Genomic DNA, 16229 nt, shown 5'->3' on the forward strand with positions numbered 1-16229 from the left:
CCGAGGAGCAGGACGCAGGCACCCGACAATCAGCGCTATCAGTGCACCTCTACTCTGGAGCTCCGCCATGGAGCAGGACCCAGGCACCCGTCAATCAGCGCTATCAGTGCACCTCTACTCTGGCTGTTTCCACCTACTGATTTTTATAAGTCAGTCTGAAGCACCCGCTTAGAGCAGCGCGTTGCCTGCATTTCAAGGTGAAGGGTCAGTCATCTCCCACCCCTGCAGGCCACCAGCTTAGCTTCTGGAGAGCCCGTGTCAGGCTGCCCACAGTACTTCATCATCCGGGGCATCGGAAGGGCACAGCGGGTAGAAATGGGAAGATGAACAGGACACAGACACTCACCATCGATTCGTGGGCACCACGTGGCCAAGTGTGGTAAGACAGACCGTACCGAGTCAATCCAAGGACAGACGCAGACCGGCCACTACAGGACATCTGTGTGGGCAAGATGCCATGCCCTAACTGGCACAACAGAGTCTGCCAGGAATACTCGTCTCCTTCAAACAGCTCCTGGTGCCAGAATTCAGACTATGACCAACCAGTCGCTGTGTGGATGATGGAAACAGGACTAGTCTGGGCACCGGTGGCTCTCTGGGCACCTCCACAAGGCCTGGGCAGAGGAATACCACCTCTCACACTACATGCATGTTCAGGAGGCAGGCGGCTATAAGTGGATGTACTATTTATTAAAATGTTGCGCTATTCAGTGTGCATCAAGGTGGACCAATTGCCTAACCGTTTTCACAGTCCAGGAACTACGGTTGGTCGAGTCTCAGATCAGCGCTCACAAGAGTCCAATATTAGGCGCTACAAGAAATGCAACAACTGCTGTAAAGTGGGCTGATCCGTTGCCTCGGTGCCTGAAGTATGCAGCTGAAGCAGTCTCTAGCCAGACCTAACAATGGGCCTTTGCTCCTCCTGTTGGCGGCGCCTGGCTCCGGCCTCTATCTGCCCACGGGGCTGGCGAGGGGTCCCAGGTGAGTGTCGCGGACGGTGATAAGAGAGGACACATACCTGTGTCGCTGGTGACACCAGAGGTGAAAGGTCAGAGGTCGTGATAGGCAATGACAAGGCCCAGTGATCCACTCTGGCAAACTCAAACACACCTCTGCTGCCACACAGTCCAGTTGGGACCAAAGGTGAAAGGTCACAGGTGCAAGAAAAGGACATGCCTGTGTTGTTGCTCACCCTTTAAAGAGCCTTATTTTAAAGACAGATTTTTTTTTTTTAATTTTAATGAGTGTTTTGCGAGCCGAATACTAAAAACATCTGCAGAACCGCTGGTTTGATGCTCACCGACCCAAATCTCACCGTTTTCATCTTAAACCCAGGAGATGCCCACCCCCAGACGTGGTGCCAGCGAAGCTCATTGTGAGAGGAGAAAACAACGGGCGCCATGAAGTCTAACCCCTGGACGTGTTCATAGCGCAGCGCTAGAAACCCTGCGACAAACTCCGAGCCCCACAAAGACACTTCTTTTAACCCACCTGGCCAGCTCCATCCTAGTGCTTCGAGGCACCCCACGTGTCACGGTTGAATAAGCGAGTGCGCGCGACGAAGAGTTGGGCCAGAGGCGACCATGCAGGCTACCAGGTGGCACAGGAAGTGACTTAATTGGCGCTTTATTAATAATAAATATTTTAAAAAGCAATTAGGTTAGGGCCTGGAGACGTTTCTCTTAAAAAGAGGTTTGATGTAGTTGTGAGGGTGTCGCGTATTGAGCCCACAAGCCAGCCACCCCTCTCCACCCAATTTCTCTCCCTTGGCGCTCAACTACGGAAGGGAATCGCTTGCACAACCATCACCTTGTCGCTAGCCAGGTTAGCGGAGCTTATCCTGGCCTTGTTCGCTTTGCATTCTGGTACTTGTAGTGTGTGCTTCACCTACTGTATATGGAGCACTACGCGTGCCAGGATGTGGAGACACACCTGGATTCGACTCGCACCTGACTAATCCTGGCCCCTGCGGCCGCCTGGCCTCGACGGAAACAACACTAGGCCACAATGCAGAGGATTCTATGAGCTGCTGAAAACATAAACAAAACAGGCAAACCCTGAGCTCATCACAGTCAAGGGCCCGCGCGTGACACATGAATGAACGAATACACTTGTATCCCAGAATCCCGGGGTGAGAGTTGGTGTCTGAGGACTAGACCGTGTCTCTTTAATTACACAGCCATCTTCGGGGGTCTCCACCTGTTTACACGAACGCGGGGCTCCAAAGACGTCCTTTTCACCCCTCTTCACCAGTGCAGCCCTACCACCTGAGCCATAATAATGAGCACAACATTTAACAAGGATAGCCATGTGTTTGTGGGATGAACAACACTTCCTAACCAGGGTATATTTAGAATTAACTAGATAAACCAGTACTACTCAGACAACACATCCACGTGCCAGGCAGTGTTTCGGCTCACCCTACCATTACCAGGGGCCTTCTTCAGGATCTGAGCCACGCTGGTCAGAGGAGATGGCTATTTTCTGACAAGGTAGGTCACTGTAAACAGCACTGGCCAGAATTTTTTTCGGGGGAGGGGGAGAAGAGCAAGACTGAAAAGAGGGAAGCAGGCCAAGGCTGCAAATGCTGCCCCAAGGAAGAGGGAGAACAAGGCAGGCACTTCAAGTTGAGCATACCCCACCTGACAAAAGTCTGGTGAATGCAGCCAGAAATTATTTTTGCTTAAATAAATAAATAAAATATCAGTCAAGTCCATTATATTCAGATGAGTCTGACCCTAATTTAGAAATGTAAAAAGAAGTTTTCTGACCCAGAAGAAAGACATCTACATATATTTGTGGGTACACAGAGTAAACCTAGCTATAGAGTGACAGAACTTTGTGCAACATCGGTACGAAGTGTTTTATAGCCCCCCCCCCACTTTTTTGTGGTGTGACGTCACAGCGACACAGAAACTGCATCAAATACCAATAGTAGTGTATTAGTGGGATAGAAACCACAGAGGGTCTTGGGTTTGTGCGTCATCAGCCAATGTGGGGAGGGGCTTTGTGATGTAACAACCACACAGCAACATCAGCCACCACATCTTGTGAAAGATCAACTGCGAAGCGATGGCTTGTGCTTCCCTGGGGTAGTAGCCTCAGTGGGATTTGGTGTAACTGGTCACACTCATTTATTTGTTTCTCTGGGGGATCCCAAGAGCAGTGGGCGGTTTCCAGAGCAAGCTGCCAGGAGCAGTTAATAAGTTTCTCTGGGCTAGCAGCCAAAGTGGCTCATTGTTTTAGTGGAATATTATCCACAATAGTGTAGGGGGGTTGAGTGGGGATGGGTAATCACAGACTCGTGGTCTGCGCAGCACTGGATGCGCTAGTGACAGCAGCTCGTAGTTTGTGCAGGGTGGCACCCACTAGGGTTCTCTTCTGTAAGATGGCAGATGCAGGAGCCATGGAACATTAGGAGGAGCAACTGAGCCTACAATTTTGGTTGGTTGAGCAGCCACTTGTGCATGGTTTAAATGGGCTGAGCAGCCAGTGGCCCATGGTTTCCATTGGATCACTAGCAGGTAGCCCATGGTTTTGGCTAGATGAGCAGCCACAGGTACATGCTTTTGGCTCTTTGAGCAGCTACTGGTTCATGGTTTTGGTTGGATGCCCAGTCAGAGGCCCATGATTTTGGTTGGACGAGAAGCCGCTGGGGCTCATTGTTTTTGTTGGATGAGCAGCCACAGTAACCCTGGCTTTGGTTGGACTAGCAGCATCTGGTCCATGGCTTTGGTTGGACTAGCAGCATCTGGTCCATGGCTTTGGTTAGACGAGCAGCACTTGGCCCAAGGTTTTGGTTGGATGAGCAGCCACAGTGGCCCATGGTTTTGGTTGGACATTACCCTCAGCAGCTCATGCCTTTTGTGGGATATTCCCTTCGGGGGCTGATATTTTATCAGCTAGAGTAGGCATGAATAGGTACAAAACCTTTCTATTCATTCTATTTAAACTGCACAAGACAACCAAGTCCCAATTGCTGCGCATAGACTGCAATATGATATTGTAGGCATTGATACATGTAGTCGGCATAGGTTGTGTTTTTGGAACACTTATAAATGTCCATCACCTCTTTTAGACTATACCTCAACTGTCAAAACACACCAAAGGTGTGGACGGTTAACTAAATTAAGGTGGGTGCCTTTACTTGAGGCTCAATCCAAGAAAACCCAAATAATAGTTCCACAAAAGAGTGTGCGAAGTTCAAGCATGACCCCAGAGGAAAGATGCTAAGGGCTCCCCAAGTGTTAATCTATTGTTGAGAATAGCAGGAATTCCCCTTTTATGAAAGAGGTGGTCTCACATTTAATAGTGCCATGCTTCATCATAGATCACCCCTCCCCATCCTGGTAGGAAAATGCCACCAGGGTGGACTCATCCTTCCGGTGATGAATATACCACGACCGTCACATTACTATCAGTCACCAGCAGTTGAGTCTTGACTGTAAACACAAGACTGCTATACCGGTATGGATTTTTGTACCATTTTGGGAACCCTCCGGTTAAGGCACTTTTAGGGGGACTTTGAAGTTGTTTTGATTTGAAGCCGGGATGAATGTCTCATATGGATCTACGGCTGGCATCCGGTTTGCTTAATGAATCATGACTGATATCAATTGGTTTTGTACAGAGCCTTGAAGAAGTCCCTGGGAGGGGACGAAATATGTATCGGCTGGACTGTTCATCTGACCAAGAGCATCAATGCACTAAAGTTTCTTTCTGTATTGTAGTTATTACACACATTGCTTATTGTAAGGCAGAATTTCTGGTTGCAACAACTTCGTTAATGTATTTATGTGGTCTACAAATTGTATGAATACGACTGACTACAAAATTAAGTAAAGTGTGTCTTTTTAATGAATCTTTGGACTACTGTTCGATATACATTTAATATTTAAATGTTATGTACTGCCATATGTTCCTGGACCATATTTAAAAAAACACGTTTGATTTTAGTTAAGAGCGCTATTCGTTATATATATATATATAATTATTAAATACGATTTCAGTTCCTGGTCTAAGGAGACCCATTGGTGTTAGAACAAGTCTTTGGTGAGAGAAGGGCAGTAGACCTGTGGACAGAGAAGGGGTAACCAAAGCTCCTGGGGTACCTGGGGGTGCCCACGGGCAGTGGGGTTCCCTAGTGTTCTCAACAAATCGCCTCCCCAAAAAACAGAGCTCCGGGCAAACTACTTATTCTGGTGCAAAGTGATGAAGAATGCACTGTGCCTAGAAGACATGACCGGCGCTGAACAGACATGTACCCTCAGACACAGCCCAGGCCTCCCCTCAAGCACCTCTGCTGCCTCTGCCAGACACTCACGACCCTGCCTCTGGAATAGACTGAGGCGAGCTACACCCCCTCTCTCACAAGCCTGACCTACCAAGGGTGGGAAAGGCATTAGTCGTCAGGACGTGATTGGTGCACCCCCGTGTATCACCAGTGGAAATGTGTTCACATGTACGCAATCACGGAACATCTGTAGATGTGCTTGTGACGTTAGAGTTTCTTCTGCTGTTTGTGATATATTTGATATAATGAAGATTTAGTCATTCATTCACTAGTGACCAGCGGCCGATGCACTAGTGAGACACTCACCAGCAGCCTAACTACAGACCCTGGCCGCCCACCCCCCCACCTCTGGGTGGACTGTGGTTCACCTGCTGTGCACGGGTGTCTTGTTCAAATATTACACAACAAACATGTGATAAATGGTGAATGGCTGGGAAGGGTGGGAGTTCGGTTGTCTCGAGAGTGGTGTATGAGGGTGCTTTGAGTGTTGGGGGGGGGTAGCTGGGGGTGGGGGAGACACTTAAATTAAGTTAATTTGTCTGAAGCCCGGGGCGAACCCTACGCAGCGTGTAGCTTGGGGTGGGGGTGTCTGTGATTGGTTTTTGGGGACTGACTGCGGGTGAGGAGAGGGCTGGGGGGCACCCCTCTTACCTCCAGCGAGGGCAGGTCCGGGTCCAGCTGCGTGAAGCTGCTCAGCACCACCGGCCCCTCGGCCTCCACCTCCATGCGCACCCCGTCCCAGAGGCTCCGCATCCGCCGCGACCCCTCGAACATCTTCTGCGGGCCCTCGGGGGGGTCATGGCAGAGCCTGGCGGGGGGCGTCAGATGCACCATGGGTGGGCCGGGGCATCCTCACCCGGGGAGCGCCATCGGGGGTCTCCCTGCGCTGGGCAGCTACTGTGATCCTTATCTGCCCAGGAGGTGGGGGTCCGAGTACAGGGGGGTTCACAGGTCCGAGTACAGGGGGGATTCACAGGTCCAGGGGTCCGAGTACAGGGGAGATTCACAGGTCCGAGTACAGGGGGGTTCACAGGTCCAGGGGTCCGAGTACAGGGGGGGTTCACAGGTCCAGGGGTCCGAGTACAGGGGGGGTTCACAGGTCCAGGGGTCCGAGTACAGGGGGGGTTCACAGGTCCAGGGGTCCGAGTACAGGGGGGGTTCACAGGTCCAGGGGTCCGAGTACAGGGGGGGTTCACAGGTCCAGGGGTCCGAGTACAGGGGGGTTCACAGGTCCAGGGGTCCGAGTACAGGGGGGATTCACAGGTCCAGGGGTCCGAGTACAGGGGGGTTCGCAGGTCCAGGGGTCCGAGTACAGGGGGCGTTCACAGGTCCAGGGGTCCGAATACAGAGGGGGTCCGCGGTTCCAGGGGTCCACAGATTGCAGTGGGGCGTAGTCTAGTTGATCTGGGCTACGCGTGGGTAAGATGGCATCAGGTTCCACCGAGGTAACTGGGGGTTGGGGGGTGCAACAGGTTTCAGTTGCGCAGCTCTCCGCGAAAACGCACAGTTTAGGGGTGCACGTAACGGTTTCAGGAAGAGAAGGGGTCCGGAGTCTGCTGTATTTTAGGGGGTGCACAGGTCCTCCGAAGACTGGGGTTGTGATGGTTCCCAGGAGACTGCAGTATTTTGGGGTGCACAGGTCCTCAGGAGACTGGGGTTGTGAAGATCCCCAGCTGGCTATCAGGGGGTGCGCTGGGATCGGAGTGTTTTTGGGGGGTGGCTCTCCCGCCTCAGCTCGGTCGGTTCTGGCCCCTGCCCGCCCTGGGGTTTCCATTCACCGGCCGAGGCCCCGCCCCCGGCTCTGACGTCAGGGGCGGAGGGAAGGATCCCGGCTGGAGGAGAGAGCCGGAGACAAGCAAAACATGTCCCGGAGCCAAATAAAACATGAAGGGGAGCAAAACCAGGCGGGGAGCCAAGCGAAATACGGAACGAGGGATTGAAAAACAAACTGGGATTAAAACTAAGAAAAACAGGGGGCGTGTCCAAAACCAGGGCTCGCAACAAATTAACCCGGAGGTCCGTGGACGTGCCAAGGACCGCGCGACAGACATGCACAATAATTCATAAAGGCAATGCACACACGACAAACCAAACGGAGGCGCCCAGTCATGATATACATTCATTCTTTTTGCAAATGTAAATTTCCGAATTTGGCAACACTTTACCCTCACAGACCCTTACTTTTTCACCGCGCAATCAGGGACACATTATCTCCAGGGTTGCCCGAGGGTTGTGTGTTTTTTATACCGGCTTGGGCTGAACTTTTAAAAACAATCTGCAAGAAAGTGGCAACCCTGCCCTCATCTCACACCGTAATCAGGATCACACATCTCATTCCCCACACAGTGCAGCCACCCACAGACCCCTCACCTTCCCCAGTGTAATCAGAGACAGACCTACGAGCTTCCATGGTGTAATCAGAGACATACTTCTCACTACGAATGTAATAAGAGACGTACAACTCAGCTCACACAGTGTAATCAGGACCACGCTCTCAGAGTGTAATCAGGGACTATCGCCCCCTCTCAGAGTGTAATCAGGGACATACCCTCCCCCCACCTCACAGTGTAATCAGAGACAGACCCCGCACCTCTAACAGTTTAATCAGGAACAGACCCCTCACCTCTCACAGTGTAAATTTAATTAGGGGCAGACCCCTCACCTCTAACAGTTTAATCAGGAACAGACCTCTCACCTATCACAGTGTCATCAGAGACAGACCCCTCACCTCCCACAGTGTAATATGGGACAGACCCTCACCTCTCACAGTGTAATATGGGACAGACCCTCACCTCTCACAGTGTAATCGGAGTCTGACCCCTCACCTCTCACAGTGTAATTAGGAACAGACCCCTCACCTCTCACAGTGTAATATGGGACAGACCCTTACCTCTCACAGTGTAATATGGGACAGAACCCCACCTCTCACAGTGTAATATGGGACAGACCCTCACCTCTCACAGTGTAATATGGGACAGACCCTCACCTCTCACAGTGTATTATGGGACAGACCCCCACCTCACACAGTTTAATCGGAGTCTGACCCCTCACCTCTCACAGTGTAATTAGGAACAGACCCCTCACCTCTCACAGTGTAATATGGGACAGACCCTCACCTCTCACAGTGTAATATGGGACAGACCCTCATCTCTCACAGTGTAATATGGGACAGACCTTCACCTCTCACAGTGTCATGGGAGTCTGACCCCTCACCTCTCACAGTGTAATTAGGAACAGCCCCCTAACCAATTACAGTGCAATCAGATACAGACCCCTCACAGAATAATCAGGGACTCACGCACCCCCACCCCCTCACAGTGTAATCAGATACAGGCTCCTGAGCTCCCACATTAGCACCAGAGACCGAGCCCTATCCCCTCGAAGTGTAATACGAGACAGACTCCCCACACATCCTCACTTCCCACATTACCATCAGAGACCCCTCAACTCTCACAATATAAGCATGGACATGCCCCTCCCCTCTAACAGGGTAATCAGAAACAGACCCTCACTTCTCACAGTGTAATCAAGGAGAGGCTACTCACGGTGTAATCAGGAACTGACCTACCACTTATTACAGTGCTATCAGGAACATACGTCTCACCTTTTGAAATGTAATAATAGACAGACCCCCCTCCTCTCACAGTGTAATCAGAGACAGACCCATCACCTCTCACAGTGTAATCAGAGACAGGCACCTCACCTCTCACAGTGTAATCAGAGACAGACCCATCACCTCTCACAGAGTAATCAGAGACAGACACCTCACCTCTCACAGTGTAATCAGAGACAGACACCTCACCTCTAGCAGTTTAATCAGGGACTGACCTCTCACCTCTCACAGTATTATCAGGGACTGACTCCTCACTTTTCACAGAGTAATCAGGAACAAACCTCTCACCTCTCACGGTGTAATCAGACACAGACCCCTCACTTCTCACAGTGTAATCAAGAACAGACCAGCCACTGCTTACAGTGTAATCAGGGACAGACCCCCACACTTTTCACAATATAACCAGAAACAGACCCCCCCACTTCTCACAGTCAGGCCCCCCACCCACTACCACCTTTATTTAAGGCTGTGACTCAACTTTCGAAGCAATGCTCTGTGGCTCAGGGGCTGAAAACACTTTGGCTCATATTTATATTCGATTTGCGCAGAATTAGTGTGATTTTTTACGCTAATTCAGCACAAACCTAACTCCATATTTAGACTTTGGCGTTAGACACGTCTAGCTCCAAAGTTATGGAGTTTACGTCGTTTTCTGGAGGGAAAAACCTACCTTGAGATGTAGGGTAGGCGTTTCCGACCAGAAAAGGACAATATGGCCTTAGCGCATATTTATACCCCCGCACTAAAATCCAGCACGGGGGATGGGGGCCTTAAATAATGGCGCTAAGCCTGCTTACCGCCATTATTTAACACCTGGGTCTGGGCAGGCGTAAGGGGACCTGTAGGCATATCTCCATGGTCAGAGACCATGGAAAGTGTCCACAGGTTCCCTTCCCTGACCCTAGGGACACCTCCACCCACAGTAGGAGGTCACCTAAGGATGGGGCACCCATCCAAGGTAAGTCCGGGTGAGTATTTTTTTGCCAAACACTGCTCGGGGGCCCTGACTTGGGGCCCCCTGCACGGTGCTGGCCCCAGTGGCCATGCCCAGGGGACGATGGTCATTGGGGTGGTAGGCATGGCTCCTGTCTTTACTAAGACAGGAGCCATGTCCAAGGGGGTTGTGCGCCAGAAAATGGCGCTACACTGCTTAGAGGCAATTTTTTTTGCCTCTAAACAGTGTAGCGCCATAATTTGGCTCACAAGCCCTGGTTCCCCCTACGCCTCCACGGCCCTGTTAGCGTCTTTTACAAGGACGCTAACAGGGCCTTAGCGTCATTCCATAAATATGCCGCCCGGCCAGCGTCATGGAATGGCGCTAGCCGGCGCTATACTTTTTGACGCACACCCGCGCTAACGCAGGTTTGCATCAAAAAGTATAAATGTGCCCCATAGTGTTCGGGTGAAACAATGACCAGGACTTTAAAGACGCCGATTAACAGGCTCTGCTGCAGCAGGCAGTGTGGTCCCCGGTGCAGACAAAGCATCCCTCCACCCTTAGACCCTCCAGTGAGATGGAGAAAGTTTCTGCAGTCCGGCGTGGGGAAGGGCTCTGCAGGAAATGGAGGAGGACAGATGGGAACAGACGGAGAATCTTATCTTCCATTCTCTATCATGGCATTGGGCATCCTTCAGGGTTCATGGCACTAAGAAAACAGCATGTAACATATATGCCCCTTTCGGATGCTTTCTTGCCAGTGCCATGGGCACTATCTTCTAGTGTAATGGCTGTGATTCGCAGCAAAGTCTTCACCTGTAAGAAAATGATCAAACACACGGCATCATACTTGACCACATCTTCGCCCTGGTGAAGGACTATCTGCAGAACTCTCTGGGGGTCATTACGACCCCGGTGGTCGGCGGTAATATGGAGGAAAGTACTGCCAAACATCAATCTCCAGCCCGGCGGCCGTCATTTGCCCGCCTGCGGGATTATGATCCCGCCTACCGCCATGGATATTGTGGCTTCCTTGGAATCCCTTCCCTGTCACTGATAGGGGTCTTCATCACCCCCTCCACCTCCACAGATTCCCCCCATCCCCCCTTCTTTTCCAGACCCCCCTTCATACATGCCCCTCCCTTCACACACGCACACACGCATACACACACCCATTCCCACATTCATCCACGCATGCATACATCCATACACACAGACATCTGCACACACTTACATACATACACGCATTCACGCAACTCAACATACACGCACTCACACCCCCAAACATGCACACACATACAACACGCAACACACACCCGCATACAGGCACGCACAGACATACACACACACACGCCCACACACATACACAACACCCCCCCACCCACTTACCTGTGTGCAGGGGGTCCTCCGGCAGGAGAGGGGACGGGACGCTGCTGCCAGTAGCAGCGTCCGCCAGCAGAATACCGCCAGGCCGTATTAATTCTCAAAATACGGCCGGCGGCGTTCTACTGGCGTGGCGCTGCTGGTGGCAGCAGCGCCACCTTACCGCCATCCACCGGCATGGCCACAGCTGGATTTCCGCCATCCTTCTGGCAGAAATCCGGCTGTGGTCATATTATGGCGGACGGCTGGTAGCCGAGGCAACGGTCTTTTGGCGGCCGTCGCCAATGTCATAATGAGGGCCTCTGAGACGAAACACTACAAACTGGGTCTCACTGTCATCAGATGCTCACGCTCATGTAGTAAAACAGTAACAGTCCAACTTTTAAAAAACACAGATTTCAGCTGCCAGGCATCTTTGTTGCCTCCCACAGGCCCACATGGCCCAGTGTTATTCAAACTGCACTGGCTGCCCATCATTGTCCTCAAACTTCTCACCCTGGTGCACAGGCCGACCAGCATGAAAACCAGCCCATATTCCCCCCACAATAGCAACACAAATCCTGGATAGGTCTTTTCGCCATTAGACCCAAAAGCACGCCATGGTGCCCAGTATCAGGAGGCGGGGCACAGAAGAGGTATTGCCATACAAGGATCCTGAAAATAGGGGTGTCTACCACCACCCTGGGCTTGAACCGCCAACCTTATGGTTGAAAATAACTGTACAGTATAAGCAGCATAATATGACAACACAGCGGGCTGAAGACTGAGAAAGACAGTCAGCAGCACTATAAAACAGTGTCATAAAATAAATGCTTCAAAGGGACGAATACATTCAAAAGTTTTCTGAGTTTTCTATCGCTCCTCGGTCCACCGGGCTGTTCCCGCGCTTTCATACCGCAGGGTTTGAGCGCTTTGGAAATGCTTAGATAACTATGTAAATAGAAGTGTTTGTCCAGGAGTAGATGGACAGCCACAGCGCTTATCAAGCTAGATTTGTCTGCAGCGTTTGATTAGGGATTGTGACCTGGCAAAGCTGGAATTTGCCGGCTGAGTGAAAGTTTTGAAAACAGCGTTAACTTCATGAAGGAAGAAAAGTAAAAACATGGAAGGGAAAAAAAATTAGCAAAACAAGAAATTGATCCCTGAGAGAAACATATATAAGCTACTTTTTTGTAGGGAAATTCTCACACCAAAGTAAGTATTTGTGGGGAAACACCTGCAACATTGTTTATTCGCTGCATACTTCACCCCCAAATAAACTTTTGCTTAGGACAGAAGTTTTGTTAGTGGAATTATTGTGTCCTGCACTCATATTTTTCATAGGCAGGATCTTACATCTTTGAGAGAATTCTAGCTGCACATGTTGGCAATAGTCGAACTGCACAGTCTCGTTAAAATAGATTTTGGCAGACAGAGGTGAAAAGGTCAAACAAGTGGACCTAGAATCTCTCCAAGCCACGAGGGGCTCCCCTAAAATCTGGCCTCTCCCTCTTCGTAAAAAGAGCTATAAGTGACAGGGGCAGGACGTCAAAGAGTATGGGGGCGACGCAGGCCTGAGGTCTGCACCAATAAGAATGGAGGGGCGGAGCCAATGCAGTCCAATTGGTCACCATTTGCAGGTAAATAACCAATAATCTGAGGTGGCACAAACCATTGATGCAATGAGCAGTAAAATATTATCCGGTGTTCTCCAACCTTAAATAAATCCAATCCATTAGCGTTCAGGCTGCTACTAATGCAGCTCCCTATGCTTAAGGCACCAGATTTGTTTCCAAGCTCCCTGTAAGAAATTCGATTATTGTTTGGGGTAGGTCAGCCAACTGACCCTTGGGGTCCATTTCTTTGTTCTGGGTACAAGAGAGCACATTCACTCCTTCAGGACTCTTCAGGTCGCAGACAGCAGGTTCATTGCGCTTCTGATCTTCTGCAAGTCCAGCGGTGTTCTGAAGTGGGCGCCTGGAGATGCCACATTCATGTCGGGCAGAAACTAGTGGACGAGAATGACTCCTAAGGATGCCCCAACCAATGGGGCAAAAGTTCCCGGGGCCAACCATACCGACTTTGGGTATTTCCAAGATGGTGAACGTCTTCGGGTACACTAAACTTGGGCTCTGAGGGCATCATGGTAATGGTCGTGCACTCCCACATCTGACACTACAATCAAGCTCGGAGCAGCCACAAGTGCCCACAATAAACCCAGAGACAGAAGTCCGGTAGAACAACAGCCGAACTGTGGATCCACAATGTAGCAAGCTGGCTCAGTATGTACTGTATCAAAATGAGATATGGGGTGCACAGAGTCCAGGGGTTCCCCAAGAGGCTTGACAGAGGCAATGATAGATAATACTAATGCTCTATTTGTGGTAGTGTAGTCAGCAGTGCATTTGTTGTACACACACACGCAATAGAAGAAACACACACTCAATGACTTAACTCTAGACCAATAGGATTCTATATAGAAAAATATATTTTTGTTTCTTCATTACTAGAACCACAAGACTCAGTTCAGAAGTAAATACTGTTGCAAGTAAGTACTTAGCATAGACATCAATGTAACTTTGTTTCACTTTGCTCAAGTAAACAGTTTTAAAGAAAACTGAGAATATCTATTTTAAAAGTGGACACTGCATTTTCAGAACACTTCCTGGAGGAATAAAATAAAGTACAGTTTTAGAGGTAAGTACACGACTTACAGTTCCAGTCTCCAGGTTATAGGTAATCCACTGTTGAGGGTTCCAGTCAGCCCTAAACACCCACCATCAGCAACACGGGGCCGTCCAGGTGCAGAGGTCAAAGTTGAGCAATTTTAACATGGGCCTTTATGGAGACGGGGGTACTCGGAATTCAGTCTGCCAGCAGGTAAGTACCCGCGGCTCGGAGAGCAGACCAGGAGGGATTAGAGGAGCACTGGGGGGGGGGGGGGGGGGGGGGGAAGTAGGCACCAATCCCACACCCTCAGCGTCACTGGGGCAGCCGGGTGCAGGGTGCAAACAGGGCGTCTGGGTTCCAATTAAACTCTATGAGGGGACCCCAAGGGTCACTCAGGCGCAGCAGGAGAGGTCCAGGGGGGTGTCTTGGGCACACCACCATTCGGACAGGAAAGAGAGCCGCCTGTTGATCGGTGCTGCACCAGATGTTGATTTTTCCAAGGCCTGGGGGCTGCGGGTGAATTGGGTCCTTTGGCGTCGGTTATCTTCGTCCACGGCAGTCGCGGTCAGCGAGGTCCTCAGGATTTCCTATGCAGGCATCGTCGTGGGTCGGTGGGGAGGTTAACCCAGGGTGGGCTCTTGCTCGCAATCGTCTGGGGATCCTCTCTAGTCAGTTGGGGCACCTGGACTCGGGCCATGGGCGTCGGGTGCAGAGTGGTTAGGACTCACACTTTTGGAGTGAGGTGGGAGCCCTTTAGAAAAGGTTTCTTCTTTTCTTCTTCGGACAGGGCCGCTGTCCACGGGAGTCCGTGATCCTCTGTGATGCAGGCAGTCCTCTGGAGATTTTTCAGAGGTCGCTGGACCTGCAGGACGTGTCACCTTTCTTCTGCAAGTTCTTTGAAGCAAGAGACAGGCCGGAAGGGCTGGGGACAAGTCAGTTATTGTCTCCTTTCCTTCTCGGATGGGGTTCCAGCTAAGCAGTCCTTCTTCTTCTTGTGAGGATGTCAGGAATCTGACTAGCTTGGTTCAGGGAGCCCTTAAATTCAATATTTAGGGGCGGTTTAGGGGTCAGAGGGCAGTAGCCAATGGCTGCTGTCCCTGAGGGTGGCTACACCCTCCTGGTGCTCACTCCCTTTGGGGAGGGGAGCTCATTCCTATCCCTACTGGCCCTGATCCTCCAAACCAAGATGGAGGATTCTGCAGGGAGGGGGTCACTTCAGCTCTGGACACCTTAAGGGTGGTCCTGGCTGAGGTGGTGACTCCTCCTTGTTTTTCCTAATTATCCCTCTGGACTTGCCACCAAAAGTGGGGCTTTGTCCGGGGGCTGGGCATCTCCACTAGCTGGAGTGCCCTGGGGCATTGTAACACGAAGCCTGAGGCTTTGAGGCTCACTGCCAGGTGTTACAGTTCCTGCAGGGGGGAGGTGTTAAGCACCTCCACCCAGAGCAGGCTTTGTGTCTGGCCCCAGAGAGTACAAAGGCTCTCGCCCCAGGGGATCAGAAACTTGTCTCTCAGCAGCAGGCTGACACAGACCAGTCAGTCCTGCACTGAACAATTGGGTAAAATACAGGGGGCATCTCTAAGATGCCCTCTGTGTGCATTTTTTAATAAATCCAACACTGGCCTCAGTGTGAGTTTATTATTCTGAGACGTTTGATACCAAACTTCCCAGTGTTCAGTGTAGCTGTTATGGAACTGTGGAGTTCGTTCTGACAAACTCCCAGACCATATACGTAATATGGCCACACTGTACTTACAATGTCTAAGAATGGACTTAGACACTGTAGGGACATATTGCTCATGCAGTTATACCACAGGCAGTGTTTTGTGTTCATGGCACCCTGAGGGGAATGCCATGTCAACTTTGCCTTTTTCTCCCCACCAACACACACAATCTGCAATGGGAGTGTGCATGTGTTAGGTGAGGGGTCCCTAAGGGTGGCACAACACATGCTGCAGTCCTTAGGGACCCTCCCTGGTCACAGAGCCCTTGGTACCACTGGTACCTTTTACAAGGGACTTATCTGTGATCCAGGGGTGTGCCAATTGTGGAAACAATGGTACATTTTTAGTGAAAGAACACTGGTGCTGGGCCTTGGTTAGCAGGGTCCCAGCACGCTCTCAGTCAAGTCAGCATCAATATCAGGCAAAAAAATGTGTGTGTGTGGGGGGGTAACTGTAACAAGGGCCATTTTCCTACACACTAGAATTGTTTTGGTATCTTGTTTCCCTTCAAGTGCACCCCCAGTGTTATATGCAAAGCCAAACAGACCTGTCAAGCAGGATATGAAACTGTAATGTTAAGAAGGATCCTCACAGCTCACCCATCCCAACTGTTCGGAGAGGTTCAGAGGA

The 16229-nt window shown here is 50.7% G+C and overlaps 1 protein-coding gene across 5 annotated transcripts in view; it reads right to left on the bottom strand.

The window, feature by feature from the left end:
• Positions 1-16229, bottom strand: part of RALGDS (ral guanine nucleotide dissociation stimulator) — a 170932-nt gene that overhangs the window by 87074 nt on the left and 67629 nt on the right. For 2 of the 5 annotated variants that reach the window (XM_069237135.1, XM_069237134.1), the window contains exon 1: positions 5945-7082. The exons of 2 other annotated variants lie outside the window; for them this stretch is intronic. In XM_069237135.1, coding sequence (XP_069093236.1) covers positions 5945-6127 — 183 coding nt within the window. In that variant the 5' untranslated portion in view covers positions 6128-7082. Of the gene's footprint in view, positions 1-346; positions 385-5944; positions 7083-16229 lie in introns of those variants that run through there. One more of the 5 variants, XM_069237139.1, reaches the window with a different exon arrangement.

Source organism: Pleurodeles waltl, chromosome 6, assembly GCF_031143425.1.
Source record: "Pleurodeles waltl isolate 20211129_DDA chromosome 6, aPleWal1.hap1.20221129, whole genome shotgun sequence".
NCBI lineage: Eukaryota > Metazoa > Chordata > Amphibia > Caudata > Salamandridae > Pleurodeles > Pleurodeles waltl.